Below are 22,667 nucleotides of genomic sequence, written 5' to 3' on the forward strand. Positions count from 1 at the left end.
ATTCATCAGGTGTCTTGGACAGACCAATCAAATAGGTCCTATTCCCTGCTGGCAGGATCATCTCTGGCAAACTCTAGACCAGTGTTTCTCAACTTTAACGACAAAGATGTGTGGACTTCAACTTCCAGAATTCCCCAGCCAACATGGCTGGCTGGGGAATTCTGGGAGTTGAAGTCCACACATCTTCTAGTTTCCAAGGTGAGAAACACTGCTCTAGACCAATGAGAGAGTGATCTGACCATGAGAGAGGAGAGATATTAGGCTCATGGATGATTGGTTTTATATATGGTAATTGCAGCAAGGCTATTATATGCACAAAGATGGAAGAACACAGAAATACCCTTAATGGAGGAATGGATGAGGAAGATGGCAGAGCTTGCAAAAATGGCTAAATGGTATTTATTTGATTAAGGAGGGAACAACAATTAACTTTTATAAAAGACTAGAAACCCTTTACGGACTTTTTGCTGAAAATGGATACAAATGGTGATTTCAGGATTTATTGATTTAAAAAGTTTGTTTACAGAAGAAGGGGACCATGATGTGTAATTTGGGAGGATCAGAATGGTAATTACTACGTTTGTAAAGAAGATTGGAAGTCGCTTTAAATGTCTTTTTCTTTTTTGTTATCTTTTACTTTTTCTTTTATTCTTTCATATTCTTTTCTTTTTTCTACTTTTCCTTCTATGTTTCCATAGTTTTTTAATCTTATGTAAAATTTTAATAAAAATTATATTGAAAAAGAGAGAGGGGGGACATTAATATTCCTCAGATCATGTTGCAATTTCCCCAAGATAAAAATAGATCCAGCATGTGCCCTCCAGAGACTGACCTTCATTGACCTGGGTCTGGGTCATGGTCACCATGGTAGCCACGAACTCCCAAACTCCACCAGAGTTCACAGCAAGCTATGGCAGGTTTAAGTTTCCCAGCAACATTAGCTTGGACACTCCACTGCCAGCCTGGCCATGAGCAACTCAGGTAAAAACATCTGCTGTGCAGGAGGGAAGTCATGTTATAAGAGCCCTGGGGTATAGGAGGAACAGCTAGAAACCAACCCAGCTCAGATGTAAAGCCTTTCCATGGGGTCACTCTAAACATTAAACTGCAATTGACAATAATCATGTCAAATACATCTAGAAACCTACTCCTAAACCTACTCTTACTCCAGGTTTTGGGAAGACCATGGACAACATACCTTTATTGCTCAGCATTTCAGTGAGTCTGCTGGCTTGCCAGCACTGATGTCACCTGTGTAGTGGCAATGCAGAAGACGATTATATTTCAAGGAGTTTAAATGACATTTTTTAATTTCTCCTTCATATTAAGAAAATTATAGAAGTTTAGAGTTCATTCTGAGCTGTATTTAATCTGCTTGTTTTTCATTCTTGCTTGAAAAGGGGAAGAAGAGAAAACCCCAAGATTGTTTATGTTAGCACTAGTTTATCTGTATATCGTCCCAGGCTTTTGGATTATGTCATAAACAGGTGCCCAGACCCTGGGAACTATCCAGTCAAGGTCAGATCCTACAGTCTCAGTACCATGGAAACAGGGTCATGAGATTTTAGGGCCAGCCTTTGATAAAAACCTTAGGATTGCCTCTTGAGTGGGGAGCTTGGCCACAGACCCTGGTACCAGGTGCTGGGTGCAAAATGGAGTTGGGAAGCTTCCCCCCAGACTTAGGGCTGAGTACTCTGGAAATGGAGCCGCCCTGGGGTATCTCCACTGTTGTTATTAAGGGGCTGCTGACAGACAATGGGAGATTGGGTATCATCTTGCTTGGTATGTTAATGATTTTTCTTTCCTTATGTTATGCTGTTTATGCTTCTGTTTAATCTGCCTAAACTGTGTTTCTGTTTAAATCTGTTAGCTTAAGTTAATAATAAAGCTTAAAATCTCTTTATTCACTGGTGTGCTTGTTGTCTCTGGAACTAAAACAACCAATTGTCTGGGCACCTGATCCCTGCCTGGACACTTGGCAGAACAACCTGCTGCTCTTCTTCCTCCTCCCTGCTATTTGCTTGGTGGGCAGAAAGCCAAGGAGCAAATAAATAGCAGCACCTATTGCTTCTCACCACTGTTTGAGCCAGATCAAAGAGAGAACAAGCAGATTGCAATAATGAAGGGAACAGCTGAGGCACTTTAGTGGTGCCCCTACAGGGACATGGGCCCTCAATCATACCCTTCTCTCCTAGCCTCTCAGAAGCTGGCAAAAACTGGGAGGGTTGGCTGTGGCCACCACTATTGGTCTTAATGATTTAATGTCATTTTGGTATTATTTTAGTATTAGTATCTCTAGAGTTCATTTGGACTGAGGGAGCAGATAAACTGCATAATTAAATATAAAAAATAAGTTACCAGCTCCTGACCCAAGCCTTTCTGAAAGCAGAAGCTATATAAATACCAAAAGCCTTGTGATTCAGGGAATGACTTGAGAGTCACTTTGTCCACCAGGTAGCACATTAATAAGATGCAAAGGTGATCCTGATGGGAGTTACCTCTTTCAAGATCCCTATGTTTTAGAACGTTTATAGTTGGCATTTTAAAGACTGTAACACCAAATCAATAAACAGAAGAAACGGACTGAAAAAAATCAAATTGACACACAGTATAGCATGCTACAGAAGCCAGAACAAAAAGTGGCAGTCCAGAATAATTACTCTTTAGTCACAATCAATTGTCCTACCTCATCCTGGCTAATTATCTTTCTCTTATATACTTTTTGGGCAGTTCAGCTTGATATTTATTTATTTATTTATTGTCCCGCCTTTATTATATAAATAACTCAAGGCGGTGAACATACTTATATTAGCCCTTGTAATTTAGAATAGCTACTCATCTTTCATAACCCAGATACCAACTCAATGCTATTGAGTTCAAGCAACATCACCCATGTCATCTCTTTGTTTACTCATTCTTCCAATGTAACACGTACAGTGATTCACCAACAATTCCCTCTCTCCATTATCTATTTAGGAGTAACAACTCAGCTGAGGACACTGTGCTGCTTACCTGAAAAAAAGCATTAAAGGCTCCAGAATGAAATCACTAGACTTGAATTTATCAACAGGTTAGAATCTACTCAAGTCTTAAGTGAAACCAGGAATTTATCAACTACTATAGATTGTAAATTATCAAATATATTTTGTTTAAACTTATCAGTGGAAGATTGTTCTTACCAGCTTTAATACTGTACAACAGCCTCCTGTCTGTGAAAGCTGGCATTATAAAGTTTCCCCAGAGCTGAATTTGACTTCCAGCAGCTACATGTTCATCTAATTTTCCTGGGAAAATACAAAAGTAATTTGCCACTGCACCACCTTTCTTCTTTTATCAACTTCCCATTCTAGCCTCCCATCCATGTATTGATCAGTGTTTTAGGATACCTCAAGAGCCTTTTTATTCATACTTCACAAGATTAGCAGAGCTGGGCTGCTACTTCTTTGGAAGATTTCCCCTGGTTTCCAGCTACCTTTAGGACATTCATAGCTATCTCCTGTTGTGACTCATTTTTGCATGCAAGTGATTGGAACAAGGTTGCTTTGTGACTCTGGCCTCAACCCAAATCCTCATTCCAACGTTGTGAACAGCATTATTTCATAGTTACACATTATATCTGAGATAATCTTAATTCCACACCATCTCTTACCTGGCTGCCCAAGCCACTCTCTCTCAATAGTGGCATCTACCCATTTGCAGCGCAGTACAAGTAAAATAGCAAGAGACATTCTTGCAGATGTATCGCAAGCTATTCTTGACGTCAGTTTCTTACCCTTCCCAATACGGGCATATCTTTCAACTCATCTTTTGGGGAATAATCACATTCCACAATTTATTACATTCTTCACTACAAAATGTTTCCCGGACGGTTGTTAAATATCTCAACACTGACAATCACAATGTTTTCCAAATGAATACTGTAGCCCTGAGTTTGAGAAAGCTTCACTTTTACTGAGGGCGCGCGCGGTCACGACCCTGCTTTCTCACTAACGATGAAAAGCCGCAATCAGACCTGCGCTCTGCAGACCCACCAGCGATTGCGTCTGATTGCTGCTTTGAAGACCCCGGTTGCTTTCAGCCAATGGGCTCGCGCACGTCAAAACAGTGCCTCTGCGCGTTTAACCAATGCGAAGGGCAGTGTGTGCAAAGCGGAAGAGCTTGTTGGGGCATCGCACGTTTTCCCGCCTAAACCCTTAGTGAAGAGAAGTGAAACAGGACCGCGGGAGGAAGTGGAGAGACTCCCTTGAGATATCGGCTGGCTGTTTGTGTGGTACCTGAAGAGGGGAAGGGCTTGTTTCGTTTTGTTTTTCCACGAAAACACCAAATAACCTTTTTTGATGGCTCAGCAGTTTCAGGTGCTGAGATGTTGTTCCTGTAATATCTTCCAAGTGCAGCAGGTGAGAAACTGGGAGAGACTGGCTGTAATCCGGAGTACATTTTTTTTTAGAGAAAAAAGGAACTTTTTGCTTTGGATAAAAGGCTAATTTGAATTGAACCAAGGAAGTGAAACTCTACGAAGTTTTTGGAATAGCAGAATACTCTAGGTTGGAGGGTATAAGAAGTGTGGAAAAAACGGGCATCCATTCTCAGGGCTCTGATGCTCTTGAGCAAGGGGCAGATCTTCTTAGTAAGTATCTGGGATTAGGGAAATGTCTGTTTGGCAGTGGTCTGATGCATAAAATCAAATGGGCTTTAGTTTCACAGGGCCTTTCCCAAACTGATGTCGTTCCATTGCCTTGAACATCCATTCCCATAATCCACAACCAACAGAACATGAATCAGGGATGACTGAGGAGCTAGCTAGTGATTGCCTCTCAGGGGACAAGTTAATTGAACTCTTGGAGCTACACTTGTGGAGGATTAGCAAACCAATCTGAGTGTTACAAACTGACCTGGTTATTAAGCTAGGCTTAATTTTTATTTTTTATTTTCTGATATTACCATGTAATATGTGCCCTTAATTGACTCTGAACCCCAGTTTGTTGCTTCTCCTCCAATATAATGTGCTGTGGTTGAATCCCTAGAGATACTAATTGAAAAACTACTTCCTACTCTCTTCTTACAGCAGAGTATTTTCTGGATTGCACGTACCACACTCTATAAAAAGTTGAAGTCTCCGTTGAGTTGTTTAACTAATGGGCAAGTCTGTGCAATTTTCTTGACAATAATATGGGAATGATTTATCATTGCCTTCTGAGATTTCCTGGTGGTCTCTTATCCAAGTACTAACCAGGCCTGACTCTTCCGGTAAGGTCAACCAGGTGCAGCTGCCTGCTGAGTTGCTATGCTCTGTAGTGAAGAGTACTAGGGACAGAAGAACTTTGATCCCATTGCATTATAAATTTACAACATATTTAAATTATAGAGAAGATTTCTACCCTTGCTCTCCTTTTGTTGCTCCACTGAACACACATGTTTAGAACTAGGAAGAAAATTAGGTCATCTTAGTGATCTGAAGCAAGATTCAATGCTTGCTTGTTCATATGCACTGTTAAAAAGGATCTCAAAATGTGGAACTTAAAAATAAATTATAGTATGTTAAAAGAAATGTTTAAAGTAATAATACAAAGGTTTAACATTGCCATTGGTACAGTTTTAACCAAAAGCCTGGGTGAAAAATTACATTTTAAACTGGTACCAAAAGCTCATAAAGTTTAGCATCAACAATGCTGTTGTGCATGGCATTATTTTAGCTTTAGTATAAATTATGTGAGTTAAACAAGTACATCTAAATTAATCTGCATAATTTAGACAGGTTAAGAAATTCAGGCTTCAGTGACCCAGAATTATATCTTTCAGGTCTAGAGTTTAGTCACCAGATTATAAACTTATAGCTATTTGGGGAAAGAAAGTTTTTTCTCTTCATATGTAAATTCAATGAAAGATTAAATTGTCATGGAAATTCTTTACACAGTCTGAACAGTGAATGTCTGAACTATTAATGCAAATACAGTAACTGTACTTAAAATTCTTTCTTAGATTAAAAAAAGCAAAAAATGGAACTGCAAAATATGTGATGAAAAGCAGTCAATTCTAAGGGTATGTAATACATGTTTCTTTATTAAAGTTAATACTATCAGTGGGATGGCTTTTGGGCAGCAGAACACTTCCTTAGTCTCACTCTTCAATTCTGTACTTACCTATGGGCAAGTCTCACTGAAGTTCACAGGGCTTGCTTCTGATTTCACATGTACAAGATTATGTTTTCTAATGCTAAAAAAAGATTTTGTCATCAGCGTTACCATTTCTTGCAAAAAAATAGTTTTGTAAAATTGCTCATGTAACGTGAGCATTAAAGTTTAACAACGCTTTTTTTCTTTCTTTTGTACATATTTCATCTGCAGAGAGTACTGTAATACATGCGAAAGTACAAAGAGTGCAGAATATGGTAGCTATGCTACTACTGGCCCAAATATAGAGATCATGTGATATGTGTATTGAAAGAACTGTACTAGGTTGATCATTTTAATGGGGAACAATTTAAGGTGCTGATTTTAATCTTTGAAACATTAAACAATTTAGGATCTAACTAGCTGAGGGACCATCTGTCCTGTTATGTTAAAATCTTCCAGGGAGCCCTGCTGAAGATGTCCCTGCTGCCAGGTTTTGCTATTCTGACATGAAATAAAGAGACATCAGTGCCTCTCCCTTGGAAATTGCCTTTGGCCCCACATTCTTGATATTAGAATACATGAATCTCTTTTGCTATACTTTTGCTTATTGATTGATTTCAGACTTGGTTTGGACTTCAACATGTTTTTTTTTAATTTTGCATTTTGTAATTTATTATTATTAACTACCAAGTATACTTGCTCAAGGAGAAAGGCAAATATACATGCAATTATATATAATATTCAATTAAATATTATAATATATATAAACAAACATTACATAGAAAGCTACTATGATAGATTTTTTAATGAAAAACAATATTTTTGTTGAAGAACATAGATATTTAAATATGGCAAAAAGTGGCTAGCTAATATATTTTATCCAGTTATGGAGTGGTAAACTGAACTTTGTAATGTAAGCTTATAGGCAAAAGCAAAATGTTACTTGATTTCAGATTGCCTATATGTATTAGTATTACTGTGGTATTTTTATTTGGTATATGCATATACCCAAGTGTGGTACAAGACTTGTTTTCCTCCCACTTATCCTTAGAACACTTGTACTCAGGTGTAATTATATTCTTTAATCTTTAGTTTAGCATTCAATAATTGAAGGGAAATAATGTTTTAATGGAACTTCAACTTATTTAGGTTTTTGGTCAGGGCTCTGGAGCTGACTGCAGGCGCCATGTGCAGAAGCTAAACTTGCTGCAAGGAGAACAGGATCAGACACCTGTAAACAAACTTAGGTATAGTATTAACATTTTGATTGCTTTTTTTCTGTACTTATGCACACAGGCATCCTAGGTGATGGAGTAAATAACAACACTTATATAATCATGCAAATGCCATCTGTATGTGTGTCAAACTCCTGACACAAGTATGTAATTGTAGCATTTGTGTACATGTCATCATTCTGTGTGTGGTAAGTCTGGTGTCATTGTGATTTGGTGCTGATGCTGGTGTGCACAAAGACTTTTGCCTAGCAGCATTTATGCACATCATTGAATATGAATACTTCTCATTGCAAGTATCAATAGATTTCCTTTACTCCCTTATTAAAACAAGTTTGTTTGTATTTGGCATGTATGTGCAGTTTTCCTGTTTGTACACTTAAACATTAATTATTCATTCCTGATATTTGACAGGTTGCCTTTACTTTTCAGTATGTATACAAAGATACAGTTGTATAGTTAAGTGTGATCTACTTCCAGGTGTAAAGAAGAATCAGTACAAATAGATGATGAGAACATCAAAGAAAAATTAGGATGGCAGGTAAGACTTTTTGATTTAGAAAGAGCATCTTTAAAAAAAAATCAAAACGTACAATCATGAGCTGTTAAATCAAGTAAAAAGTATGATTTGATTTGATTGATTTGATTCGACTTTTTTATTTCTACGAGCAGTCAAGATGGCTTACAACATTTAAAAACAAAAACAAAAAATGTTTAACAGTACAGATTTAAAAATCAATAAAGTAGTAAAATAACCATTAAAAGCTGAACAAAAGAGATGCAACTTTGCAGATTTCCTAAACTCTAAGAGAATGGGGCCAATTGCAGCTTCTAAGAGAATGCCTGGGAACAAAGCAAGAGCAGGCCATCTCCCATTACTAGAAAGACAAGCTTCTCACAGTGGCAACATCTTCAGGCAGGTCTGCTGTTGATATTAACAACAGGTTTAGACAGATTTGTAATGGTCCCTTAGAGAATTGAATCCTAAGCCACTTACGATCAATGGCATCTTAAATTGTGCCCAGTAAAGCAGCTGGCAATCAGTTTAGTACAGGCATCATAGAATCCCTGTACTGTGCACTGGTGGGCAGTTTAGCTGCTGCATGATGCACCAACTGCAACTTCCAAGTATTTTTCAACAAAAGCTTCACATACAGCAGTAGTCAAGATAGGGCGTAACAAAGATGTGGGTGCCCAGCAAATCTCACAAGCTCAGGAAGAGACTATGATACTGAATCTGACACTGAGTCAGCTGTTACGTGAAAAATATCCAAGTGCAGGTTGGTTTACCTTATCAGAAGAGACAAGATAGGGGGTTCCTGGCTTGGCAGGAGTACTTGTGAGAAAGATCTGGGTGTCTTGGTAGACCACAGATTAAGCCTGAGCCAGCAATGTGCCTCAAACCAATAGATTTTGGGCTGTATCAATAGAGGTATAGTGTCAAGATCATGGGAAATGATAGTACCATTCTATGTTGCATTGGTCTGACCACACCTTCAATACTGTGTCCAGTTCTGGTCAACACAGTGTGAAAATGATGTTGAGGAACTGCAAAGAGTGCAAAGAAGAATGACAAAGATGTAAGGGGCTTGGAGGCTAAATCCTACAAATAGCAGTTAAAGGAACATTAGTTGCACCTGTTCCTGAACCAGGGGCCCCCGCTCAGTTGCTCATGCCCTCATGACCTACCATTTGACTACTGCAATGCAGTCTACATGGGGCAGCTCCCGAAGAGCTTGGAAACTTCAGCTGGTGCAGAATGCGGCTCTGGGTGCAGTTCAGGGTGCTGGTAGCTACCTTTAAAGTCCTACATGACTCAGGGCCGGGTTACTTATGAGACCATCTCTTCCCAGTTGTTCCTACCTGTCCTATCTGATCCAGCAGGAGAGGCATGTTGCGGGTTCTGACGGCCAAGGAGCGTCAGCTGGTGGGACCCCGAAGAAGAGCCTCTTCTGCCATGGTGTCTGCCCTCTGGAACATCATCCCTCCTGATATTAGGTCGGCCCCCACCCTCCTGGCCTTGCATAAGGCTTTGAAGACCTGGTTCTGGGCCAGAACCTGAGGTCCTGGGTGTGGGGCGGAGCCCGTTTCTTGGCTATGTTGAGGGCTTTTTACGATTCGATTGCTGTTTTTGTTTTAATATTTGTATATATTTTAATTGTTTTAACATTGTGAGCCCCCCAGTCATGTATTTGAGATGTTTAGCCTAGAGGTGGCTAAGGGGGGGGACATGGTAGCAGTCTTCCAAAACATGAAGGTAAGTCACAGGGAAGTGGGTGTGGATTTATTCTCCAGAGCACCCATAGGTAAGAGAAGAACCAATGGTTGGAAGCTTTACAGTTTGATCCAAAAATGAATTGAGGAATTTTCTGACTGAGAACTACTAAGCAGTGTAGTACCCTGCCTCCTGAAGTTGCAGGTGCTCCATCAGGAAATTTTCAAGAAAAGATTTGAAAACCATTTGTTCAGGATGCAGTGAGGATTCCTGCACTGAGCAGGAAGTTGGACTAGAAGACCCCCAAGGTCTCTTCCAACATCATGATTCCTCATTCCTTCATTGAAAAGGTAGGAGAAGAAACAAGCTTATGGTTTTGAATTGCCAATATATGAGCCTAGGGGAGGGTGCGCAGGCGGGCGAGACTTACCCCAGCCTTCCCTGCCAGCGTCCCCATTGACTTTCTGGGGAAGCCAGCAGGGAAGGTTGCAAATGGCGATCACGTGGTGCTGCAACCAGTCCTAAGTGCAAATTGGTTGCCGAGCCCAGATTGCAATTGTGTGACCGCAGAGGTGCTATGATGGCCAAACTCCGAGAACCAACAGGTGCTGAACAAATGGTCGCAGGTCAAGGACTACCTGTATATAGAAATTATCCTTTGCTTTTTATGAAATAGTAAGTTCCCTTTCAGTTCCAGCACAGAATATTTCCTTTTCATAGGAGTGATTAATAGGACTCTTTCTGATGTTTGTGTATTAGGAAATATAGGACAAACACTGTCTCAGTGTTCTGTTGGCAGAGAATGGCAGAAACCTTGTATTTTATCTAGGTTGGTTTGTATTACTGTCCTTTTAGGTGTGATACAGTGTGCCAGGTTAAAGTCCACCTCAGCTACCGAGACTTGCTGGGCTGACAATTCTAGAGGGCTGCCATTGCCACCATTCTTACAGTTCAAACTGCAATCACCACCACTGAACTGAAACTTGTAGAACGAAGGGGCTCTGGGAACTATAAAGATAGCTTTCAGCCTAAAGGTCCCCCACACTTTAGCATTTAAGTTGACAGTTTCAACTTTTGTTATTTTAGGATAAGAGACACTTAGTCATGCTTAGTGAAAACTGTGAAGATGGTTTATGTGACAGTGAAATTCCTGTGACAGAAGAGCACATGCTACAAAGAAATGATCAACAGCCGAAATCAACATTAACTGGACTTTCAAAATGGGAGAAATTCCTCTTATCTGACAAGAGTTGTAATATTGGTGCCACTAACATGACAGCTGGAAGGCAGAGGACATCTGTCAAAACACCTGCTGCAGGTGCAAGTGATGAAAGAATGGCCACTTCCAGTGCTGGGTGTGGTAACTGGCATCTTGAACAGCAGAAGAATGCAGTCACCTCTCTTGACAGAGCGATAGAGATCTCCAACTCTGATCACCTTGCAATAGACACAATACCTGGGAAAAGCAGCAAACACTCTGCAGCTTTGGCTACTTGCCAAGATAAGGCAGAACCTGCAGAATTTACCACTTCTATGAGGTCCCTTTCTACTGTCAAGCCAAACAACCTTTATTGGAGCCTTTTTTCTACAGGAGAGGATTTTGATGATATTTAAGTTTCTACAGTGAGGTTTGCTGATTTTTCTAATTAGATGGTTTAAAGTAATAGCAATATGGTCTGCCTTTAAAAACAGACAATTCAGTGTTGAATAATAAAGAGGACTACACTCAAGTCATGCTGTTTTGGGTATAGCACAAAGTGCTTTAATGATCTGTGGAGATACACTGAATGCCAAAATTGTCAAGAGTACTGTATTGTTAAAGGGGCCACTATTATTGATACAATAGGCACGGAAAAAGGCTGTTTACAAAAATCAAATCTCAGGGCAGGTGATAGCGCATAAAAGCTAATGCTACTGCTGGTTTCTGCTTTCTTTAAATAATATGCTACCCAAACTGGCAAATTGGTATGCTGCTAGTAAAACATGTTGTAACTTCAACACAGAGGCAGTAATAAAGATTTCTGATAATCACATGGCCACACAATGGTGACTAAACATGGAAGATTCACCAATGTGAAAGCAAAATATCATTGCCCTCTGTAGAAATGTGTCCATGCCACAGCCGCAACTTGAAGGTAACAGACCAGCTGTCATAACGTTCTAAACTAGTTCTACCCCTCATGAAAATATTAGCCCTTATCCAGTGCATTACTTTAACAATTAAATTTGGAAAATAGTATGATTGTTATCTGTGAATATGGAATTACAATCAGATCATTACAGAAAGAAAAATATAAAAAGAGGCTTTAACAATTGGTGTTAAGAATTATGAGTTATACAAGTGCTATTTTGAAGCTGATGGTTGCTTGGCATACTGGATAGTATCCAGGGCCGCCCCAATGTCATAGTTCTTGGAATGCAGCAGATGAGTCAGCCAACCTCCTGTATCAGAGAATCCCATTGAGAGCATCTGGGACAAGGATTCAATCAGACGAGGATCTGCTTCTGTAAACAGGTTGAATTTCAGTATGTTATTCCCTTGTCCATAAAACAATGTAGTAACACACCTGAAATTTGCAATTCCACACCTGAAATTTAACCACCCAGGGGATTTTATTCCTGGAGCAACAAGATCTTACCAATGATAAGTGATTTTTTTTTTTTAAATCTACACTTCATAGAACAACCCTTAATAACTGGTTCAAGCCTAATAGTATGCTGTAATTGATTGATTCACAGAAAATGCAAAGCTAAAACCAAATCAGATTATGGTCAGCATTTAATACACTGCAAATTTTGACTCAGAAAAATGGCAATATCGGTAAAAAATCCAGGTTGAAACTAGGTCTTTCAAATATTCCTGAACTAATTTGATTTTCTAGCTAAAGATATTTACAGAGCATCATTCCATAATGACTTGGGCCACACAAGTATCAGATTACCTATAAAGGCAGACCTTGTGTCAGGCCTTTCTTTAAGTCAGACTATCTGGGCACAGAGGATTTCTTCCCTTGAAACTTTGTACTGCATAGGATCATGCGCTTTTCAAAAGTGATTTGGGAAAAATCTTTCAAACCTTGTGCAAGCATGCACAGCACCTCTGCTCTTTGCTAAAGCAGCCTGGCTTTTTTCAGACTTCCATGCAAGCCTAAAAATGATGGTGCTACTATAGCTCTGCCAATGCTTTAATAGTATTTCTACAGAAATATTATGATTTAGTCTGCACCCAAGTTTATTAGGACACGATCATTTCTGTAAAACAGTTTTGGAGACTCCCTTGTTCTTATTACCAGGTGGAAGATGCGGGTAGATTGCAGCTTCTCGCAATCCTGTTGGTCCAACATCAGCAGGAGCTTCAACTGGATTCAGAGATCTTGGGCTGTCTGCCTCTAGCATCTGTAAGGACTGCAATTCACCAGTTGAAGGATCTACTTCCTTTGAAGATAAATGGGTCCAGTCCTCATCTCCTGCTGAACTACCACTGGATTCACTTTGTTCCTGGAATGCACAAATACATAAAATATTAACAAGCCTACTCTTACTAGACATATTTACAACTACATCTAGAAGTGGTAGTTTGCTTTTCACCAATTCAAAAGAAGCAGACTATTCTAAGCAGATATACGTGGCTGTACTGCAACAGAAAAGATGGTTGAATCCTAAAACATACAAATATCCCCCCAAAAACTAAGGATGTGCAAAATACTCAATTCCGCTTCAGTCCATGCCTTTCTGAGGGCAGTTCAGCCATTTCCAGACATAAATTCCCCAAAGTGGTAACGGTTCAAGGTGTCCTTCCAGTTCAGGGGATTGACTTTCAGAAACTGCTGAACCACCAGCAGAGTAACATGGTCTAGAAGTGGAATGGACCATTCCAATCCCAAATTTGGCACATCCTTACAAAAAAAACTTTCAGATGAAACTATATTCTTCTGCAAGAGAATTTTAGCCACCTTGGTGCACACAAGCAATCTAGCATTTCAAACATTTAGAACAGGAGTCCATCTATACATACTAGCATTACTAATCCAGGTCTTAGATTTATCTGGCATCTCCTGGTCAATTACAAGTTCTGAGAATGCCACATTTTCTTAGTTCTTTAATACTGGACTTTAGCGAATTGTAACTTATTAAGGACCTAAGTAAGCTTAAGAATAAATGTAATAAAACACTGCTTTATTACTAATAAATATTAACAAGTTACTTTTCTCTTGCATGTTAAAAAGTTTATCATATCCAAAAAGCTTCAGCATTCTTGGAGCATAAACTGAACATTATACATCTGAATGCACATGCAAAACTGGCATTCGTTACCTGTGACAAAATACTCTCTTCTTCCATCTGTGCAGGAGGAGAACATACTATCATCTCCTGCATTTGGTTTACAAGAGCATCACTTATGTCTGGATTACTTTCAGAACTTGCTTCTGGTTTGGTTTGCTCACTAGGACTGTTAGGTTTGGAGCAGCTCTTCTCAGAACTAGGTTGTGCAGGTGATACTTTGCTTCTTTGACCTGCATGTTCTACATCAATATCAACTTCAATGCCTAGACAAGCAGTTCAAATGGGTTATGTTAATGACATATCGTGGTAAATTCATGGACATCGTTAATTATCTGTCTACATGTTCATAACTCTAGTGATACAAACGAATTGTTCTATTATATTTTGTCTCAAAATTACACAAAGATAATTCTTCCATCACCCAGTGTCTGTCCCTACTTCATAGGCAACATATTCCCAAATGAGCCATCATTTGGGACAATGTGAAAATGGATTACTAGATTAAATCAAAAGGGTATCACGTCAGTTATTCTGTAGTACTTGATGCATGACAGGATGAGTGCCTACTCATTCTCATACTACACATTAATCCCTAGAGTTTCAAGCATTTAGATACTTACACATCACATTGTCACAGTATGCTTAAATCGTTAATTTATGATAACATCATTCAAAGGATGTGGCAATTTAAAATACAAGAAGTTCACTTTTGCCTATCATATATTATCTCTAATTTACAAGAATAGTTGATAATATATAAATGAAACACTACTTCCAAGATGTCTTGAAGAATCCACCCATGGTATTCTAGATTTTTGGGTGAAATTATTTCAGTGAAAGGAATAACCAAAGTATGTAAAAAGATGGACAACGTTATAATTACTAATATAATAGGTACATCAAGTTCTTTGCCATTAAGGAGGAAGAACAGCCCAATTAATTAAAACAAAAAGTCTAGTTCCTGGGAAGACCAAAAGAGGGACATGAAAACCAATATACAATGAAAGGAATCATTTACCAAGTGGACTTAGGAATGCAGCAATACTTTCTCCAACATTCTTCAAGAAGTTGACATTGGGATCTTGAGCTTGATTGCTAGTGGTCTCTTATAGAGCAAAAATATAATTAATAAACACGTAAAAAATTATTCAACAGCATTCAACACACATTTTTACGAACTTATACATCCCTCTCAGGGCCTCCCCCCATAATTAGATACAGCATCTTAAGATGATACTGTAGAACTAATTCTTTTACATAAAATGGCACTTCCAAGGATAGAATTTTAAACAAATGTCAGATTTTTTGCTAATTTGTTTTGCATTTACAGCCTCCTGGTTATTAGAACTTTAAATTCTTACCACACTCAGGAGCATCAGTTTGAGAAGAAGTACTAGCTTGTGCCTGGCCAGAATTCTGTTGCTGACGAGCAGGACATGCATGTCCCCAACCTTGCATCCAGGGAAAGGGTGAAACACCATGTCTCATTTTACGAAGCCAGCGACCCTGAAGAAGCCACTAAAGGGTAAACAAATGTTTCTAAGCAACAGTGGCCTTAAAATAAACTACAAACTGACTTTGCAATCACCTTTGTATATCTGCTTTTCTTCATAATACTAACCTCAAGCTGGTGGAATGGACTAGGAAACATGATCATGTTATGCTCCTTATGGAGACCTTTTCCCTCACAAGTGCTGCACAGGTCATAATCTGGACAAACTGTGCATTTGAATCTGGCACCCACAACTGGGCCATCACAACCATCACAGGTCACATTAGGATGGACTAGGTTTAAAGGACGCTCCTTGTTGCAGGCCTGGCGGTTCACATGCTTAAGCTCCTTTTTTTCTGAAAGACAAATATAAGCTATTGTTCAACTATAACCATGCTGATCAAACTATGACCCAAGACTAAAAACTTAACAATATTGCAGGACTAAAACTATGTTTTTCCTTCAAATCATGCCTACAGATTTAATGCAATTAACAGCACTTTTGTCTTAATGTCAGCCATAGTACAACATCTACCAGCAGACAAAGGACCCAGGGCCTAATTAGTGCCAGAAGCAGACTTCAGTGATGGCTGGTTTTTGTGTTTCCCAAGGCATCTGCTGCTGCTTTCTTCCAGCATGGCTTAGTGAAACCCATTTTTCCTTGCCCATCATGTACTGTCTATTCTAATTAAGTATTCAGAATACCTTCTCCATTTCAAAGCCTCCAGGGATATAACAGGTTGGAGATGAAGACTGAATGTAAAATGGCAAGAAAAACACCGAGCTACTTCATTTTTAGATTAGCAAATTGCTTATTGCTATTGATGGCTTCTATAGAAAAGGTACAATGCCCTAATTTCCCTGGCTTAGTATCTTAGCTGTACCAAGATACTAAGTTGTTAACTGTTATACAGTATTCTTAAAAATTACAGCTGTCAAAAGTGGGGAGTTGCCACTATAATTTAACCTATCTACCACTGTCTTTAGTTTTCTCTGCTTTCTGCTTAGCCTCAGATAATATTTCCCATGAGTTTCTTATACAAAGATTATTTCTTGAAAATAGTTTCAAGACTTGTGTAGTGTAGGTTCTTTGTTCTGGACCAACTGCAATAATTTAAGAATAGCCTAGAATGCATCATAAGAGAGCAGCTGACACAAACAAACCAAGGTTACCTTTAACATAAACCCGAAAAACCCCAGCTTTCACAGAGGATGGAACCAACTTCAATTCCTCATCACTGGAAAAAGCGATCATATCACCATCTTCATCTGAAAGGAAATTGTAAATAATCCACTTTGATAAAGATATACAATCTTAACCTGAAAAATTCTTATATAACATGCCACCTAGAAAGTCATCAATAGGAGGGAGGAAACAGGCTTTAAGATTCAACACAATCATATGTAGAATAAGTTGCAAAAAGGAGTGAAACACAACACTGGTTAACCATTTCTCCCAGCTCTATTGGATCATTGCATGGTAAAGCTGATTACTGCTTCCAGATCTACGCGGCATTTTGTATTAGTGAAGAAATATCCTATGGTCATAAGCTTACCCTACCCTATAGCAAAGTGCAGTTTTTAAGTAAGAGCTATATAACTTTATTTGATCACATGAATTAACATCTGAAAGCAAATAACCTACAGACTGAAGGCCACTACACTACCTAGCTACCTCCATTAAATGTAATTTTCCAATGAAAGAAGTATGCAGAATATAACAAGCATTATGCAGGTCTCCATTTGAAGCCTAAAATTAGCTGACATTAACAGACTCCAGTAACCTTTATAGAGATCACCTAGAAATAGGGGTAAAATTCAAAATAGTATTTGCATAGATCTTATGTAGTAAGTCAATGTTATCTTTGATCTCGATCTGGAAAAACAGGTATTAGGTTGTTTTTGTAACTAACTCTTGGATGTCAAATTCTAAAACCTTCAGTCACACTATACTCTATAGCCTTGGGAATGGTAATAGAAGAAATGAATTTTTAAAAACTCTCTAGTGAGAAGCAACTAAGATTTCCTACCAGAATATAAAATAAAGAAGCAAAAAGAATTTCTTCTCTGAATCAATCAGTAATTATTCTAATTAGTTGATGCAGTGGTTGGGGGGGGGAGAATGATCAAAACATCATCATCCTGATGCAATGTAAGCTCACCCCTTTTCTATAAAGAGAAGTTTAATCATTCTGACAGGGCTTCAGATTTTATCTCCCAACAATGCTCTGGAGCATGAACGGAGCACCTACCTGGAGCACCTTTCCAGGTATCATGCAGCACAATCATTCCTTCATTCACAAAGGAACAGTTTACCCCAGGGTTTCTCAACCAGGGTTCCACAGGAGGTCACTAGGGGTTCCCTGGGAGATCATGATGTATGTAAAAAAATTATTTCAAATTCAGGCAACTTCACATTAAAGAGACAAGTTTCATTCTTTATTTTTCATTTAAGAACACTGTTAATGCAGTGTTAATTAATACAGGCCTACACATGAAACAAATATAATAATTTTGTAATTTCTGGCCTATATTTGAGCCTGAATCTGTAGGGGTTCCCGGAGGCCTGAAGAATATTGCAAGGGTTCCTCCAAGGTCAAAAGGTTGAGAAAGGCTGGTTTAACCCACTACAGGTCAACACTACATGACTATGCTTTTGTCTGCTAAAAGTGAGTTCCAGCACACACCTCTTTGTACGTTATCTGTGATTAAAATCCCACTGCAGGCTAGGAAGTTTGGGAAGAGTCTCAAACATCTAAAAATCCCCCCCCCCAAAAAAAAAAACTGATTTAAGCCACTCAAAGTTTCTGGAGTTTGTATATAACATAATGCACAATAGCATGAAATACAAAACACAATTTCTCAAGACTCTGGGCAAATGTTGAGGCTTGTGTCTGTTTGGTTTACATGAAGATGACTATTTTTAGAGCAGGAATTCTTAAAAAGAATAGTCACAACACACTAGTTTCCTATGCCTATGCTAAGTCATACTGTGGTTTGTTTATTCTTGTCCTATTGTGGATCCACCTATTAAAGCTTGGAATTTGGACCAGACCACTATAGCTTGTTCAACAAACTTTTTTCTAAACCACTGTTGACTCCACAACATGACCAGGAAAGTCTCCAACCTGATGAATCGTTGCCTGTTACACAAGACTCTCTGTCCATAAAAAAAGTATACCCCAGATCCTGGGGAGCAGGTGGAAAAATTTTGGATTTCCACCCGTTTATTTAAATCAGGATTTCTCAATCAAGGTTCTGTGGAACCCTAGGATTCTGTGATTTATTTAAAAAATTATTTCAAATTAGGGCAACTTCACATTAAAGAGGTAAGTTTTATTATTTTTAGTTTAAGAACACTGTTAATGCATATATACAGGCCTATACGTGAAACGAATGTAATAATTGGCTAACTTCTAGCCTATTTTTGAGCCTGAATGCGCCCGAGGCCTGAAAAATATTTCAGGGGTTCCTCCAGGGTCAAAAGGTTGAGAAAGGCTGATTTAAATAGAGACTTGTACTTAGGATTCTTACCTTCTGGCACTACAGTGAGCTCCAGCCTACCTAACCCGAAGATGAGGAAGCTCTGGCAGCCTCAGTAGGCATCGGCCTTTTAGCGCCCGCTCTCAAAGAATCAGGCTGCTATTCAAGGAAGGCTCGGTACGTGCGGGGGGGGAACAGCCGCGCCACCCCGGGTCGCTGGGCGCCCTCTCCCTCCCCTTAAACCCTCCGTCTCTCACCCTTATAGTACATCTGAAAGGCGCCCGTGGCGGCGGCAGAATTGCGGAGCAGCCCCTGGAAGAGCTCGGCGACCTTGTCCCGTATCGGCTGGTAACGGGCGGGAAAGTCGACGGCGAAGCGCCGGATCTCGCGGGTAGTCTCCTCCTTGCCCAGCAGGTAGGCCTTGATCATCAGCTGAGCCATCGAGGCGGCGGCGGCGCTTGACTTTGTGGCGCAGCAACAATTGGTGCTCGGGGAGGCCGGCAGAGCAGCGGACGAACGTCAACCCTGTACAAGAAAGCTCCCCTTTCGCCGCTGCCTGCCGCCGACGCCCAAGCTATTTATGGGCGCTGCAGCCCCGGGAAAAGGGGCGGGTTTCAGGAGGGAAAGTCCCCGCGCGCAGGCGAGGCGAGAATAACAACAACAATGGGTGATAAACCGACTTCTCAGCCGTCTTCCCCCGCACCCCGCCGAAGGGAATCTTTTCTTGGTTTTGTGAGAAACGGCGGGCAAAATCCTACAGGAAAACTCCGAGCAGAGGCGGTTGCAACACCGGGACTGGTACCGGGGCTTCCTTCAGCGGGATGGCGGAGGCGAATCCAATTTTCGGCCTCGGGGGGGCTGGAGAGAGCTCGGCCAACCAACCCTTCCAAAGCCACGAGTAAGCATTACGCAGCACTTTCTTCGTTTCCAACCTGCGGAGGAGAGTAGGCCCGGCGCCTGCTGGCTTTGCAACGGGAGGGAATAAGAGCCGCTTCCACGAATCAGGATACTCGACTTCCTCCTCCCGGTTTGCTGACTCACGTCATGGTAGCATCACCAGGCTGGAAAGGTTTTGCAGGCCTTGCCGAAAGGCTGCACCTTCGCCCGCCCCCTCCAGATTGGCGGTGGAGTTTCTCCGACTATCTGGAGCAGATTGGGGGAGTCGGTAACAGCCAATTTCATTGCTGGAGCATGGATTATTTTGCTTTTCGTTGGGCACTAAGTACAACCCAGTGCAGCTTGTTTCTGAGCAGATACATACAGTCTTTCAGGGCAATTTTAAAGCATATGTTTCTCTCAAATTGAAGAATGATAAATAAAAATGGTGGCAATGTGTTCTTAATGTTGCCAGTCGCCCAGAATCTGATTCGGGTAGTGTATGAATACTGTAAAGAAAGAAACAGTAAAAGAAAATCAATTTAGCAAATTTTCTTAAGGACTGACTGGATATTAGAAACAAGCAAAAGTATATTTCCATAATTGTACAGGAAAAAACAAACCTAACAAAGTATAGTGAGTAAAGCATAGGGCTAGAAACTGTGAGACAGTGAGTTCTAGTCCCAACTTGGGTCATGAAGTCAGCTGGGTGACCTTGGGCTAGTCACACACTCAGCCCTAGGAAGGAGGCAAGGGCAAACTACTTCTGAAATCTTGCCAAGAAAATTGCAAGGCCTTGTCCAGGTAGTCCCAGGAATCACTGACTTGAAGCCACCAAAAAAACCAAAAACCCACCAACCCAAAATGGAGACTGCACCCTTCCCCCCACCACATATTATAGATATAACTAGGGTCATACCCAGTTGTTCTTGCTTAATCCCATCAGACATAAATTGACCCTCCATGCCCCAGATAAAAGGTAAAGGTTCCCGTTTAGTCGTGTTGGACACTAGGGGGTGGTGCTCATCTCCATTTCATAGGTGAAGACACTTCTGTGGTCATGTGGCCAGCATGACAGTAACAGAACACTGTTACCTTCCTGCCAAAGCGGTACCTATTTATCTACTCGCATTTGCATGCTTTCAAATTGCTAGGTTGGCAAGAGCTGGGGCGAGTGTGGGCGCTTATCACACGGTGCTTGGGTCTGGACCTGCTTGAACTAAAGCCCCCTATAATCCCATCTAGACCACAAAGAATATAAGCCTCTTCAGTAGCTCACAGCATGGCCCAAGGGCAACCCTTACAAGGGAAATGCAACCTAGAGAAACCTATCTTCCACCTTTTTGTCAGGTGATGACTGCAACATTCCATCTTCTCAGCAATGAACTTCCCCAGCTCTGCTGCCCTCCTGAAAAGCCCATTTTGCCTAACAATAGAACTCACTCCAGGTACATTGACCAGGACCTGCCTAGCTTCCACAAACTGGCCAGCAAATCAGATCTCTAGGATTTCCTGCCTCATAGCCTTCAACTTCTATAGGAATCTTTGCTTTTCCATTGTTCAGGGTCCCTCTTTCTTGTAGAACAGGCACCCGATGAACATTGCAGTAAAAATGGTTCTTCTCAGTGTTGTGTTCCTTACAGTACATTACACGGAACAAGAATTAAGAGTAGCTTAACCCAAATGTAATGTTCCAGTGTTTAGCATTATATTTAACCTGGGTTCAAATACTGGGCTAAGACTTTGTTCACTTAATCAAATAAATTACAATTTTCTGGGTTCCCACAACAAGCTCAGCCATAGGTACCATTATCATGGCTAAAGGTTTGCATAGCCTAGTAAATCACAAGCAGCCCATATTATGAGTCATGCTTAGTGTGTGATAGCCACCCCACTCCCCATTTGTAGTATTCACACAACATGCTTAACAGAAACAGAGTTCAGACCAATTTCTGGAATTGGAGGACACCATGAACTATAAAGTATCCATGCTGGTGGGATTTGCACAACATTTTCAGATAAAATGTGGCCGGCTCATTTGCAGTTCAGTATGTCATGTACTTTCATACTACTTGTGTTCTCTGGAAAGAATGAGGTATGGGAGTCAAGCAAAGGACAGGATCATCCAGAAACTCAGCAGAGCTACATGTTTTCAATTTTAATATTTGTTGTATTTCCACTTTCAGTACAGTGGTGCTAGTAATTAAATCTATCCCAAGAATGAACCGGCAGGAGTAGAGCTGATGCCAAAGTGCCACAGACCTTTTGTGAAAATGACCACAGTTAACTTGGAAGTGATCTTCTCAATACTCTGCACCCTCTAGTAGCCAGCAGTTGGCTTTGTCACTGAAGCCTGTCAAAATCATTCAGCCTATTTACTGAACTAAGATAGCAATTACTGTGAACATCCAGGAATTGGGTGCCCAAAGAATGTCCAAAATGCAGCAGCATGGGCAGTGATGGGCATGCCTCACTATGCCCATGTAACACTTCTGGTTTGCAAGTTGCACTGGTTGCCAGTTTGTTTCTGGTGATTCAACGTGCTGGTCACTACCTAAAAAGCCCTACATGGCACAGGGCCTGGTTACTTGAGGTTGAAGCAGTGGACAGCTAGGACAACTGAATGGAGCAGAGCTTAACACAGCAAAAGATCTGCACAGAAAAAGATTATTTTAAATAGCATTAATGAGCATGTTAGAGAAATGTAGGTTATTGATCTTACACACTTAGCCTACCCAAGCATAAAGACTTAGAAAAAGTAGGTTCAAAAGTAAGTCAAAAGAGTCTTACTGATTTATTTGGTCCAGTTACATTCATTTAGAAAAATGATCCTTTGTTCTTCTTTCTTTTCCCTAAACTGAATTGACCTTCAGCCCTCATTGCTGCTGATGACTGCATGGAGAAAGGGGGAACCTGCTGAATTCTAGGCCCACTGCATGGCCCAAGATGGAAAGAGCTGCAGCTGGATGCTC

General features: G+C 40.3%; 2 protein-coding genes across 2 annotated transcripts; one reads left to right on the forward strand and one right to left on the reverse strand.

Moving 5' to 3' along the window:
* Positions 1-4,297: 4,297 nt before the first annotated feature.
* Positions 4,298-11,662, forward strand: MRNIP (MRN complex interacting protein). The gene is made up of 5 exons (XM_063292249.1): positions 4,298-4,397; positions 5,980-6,039; positions 7,263-7,360; positions 7,826-7,886; positions 10,647-11,662. Exons 1-5 carry the CDS (start codon positions 4,338-4,340, stop codon positions 11,172-11,174), a joined length of 807 nt encoding a protein of 268 aa, XP_063148319.1. The 5' UTR covers positions 4,298-4,337; the 3' UTR covers positions 11,175-11,662.
* A 187-nt stretch (positions 11,663-11,849) lies between these two features.
* Positions 11,850-19,382, reverse strand: SQSTM1 (sequestosome 1). Its single transcript, XM_063292248.1, has 8 exons — positions 19,077-19,382; positions 16,510-16,605; positions 15,466-15,692; positions 15,206-15,362; positions 14,863-14,949; positions 13,875-14,107; positions 12,851-13,058; positions 11,850-12,065 (listed from the first exon to the last, which is right to left on the reverse strand). Exons 1-8 carry the CDS (start codon positions 19,258-19,260, stop codon positions 11,905-11,907), a joined length of 1,353 nt encoding a protein of 450 aa, XP_063148318.1. The 5' UTR covers positions 19,261-19,382; the 3' UTR covers positions 11,850-11,904.
* Positions 19,383-22,667: the final 3,285 nt, after the last annotated feature.

The sequence above is a fragment of the Candoia aspera genome, chromosome 2 (genome assembly GCF_035149785.1).
Source record: "Candoia aspera isolate rCanAsp1 chromosome 2, rCanAsp1.hap2, whole genome shotgun sequence".
In the NCBI taxonomy this organism is placed as follows: domain Eukaryota; kingdom Metazoa; phylum Chordata; class Lepidosauria; order Squamata; family Boidae; genus Candoia; species Candoia aspera.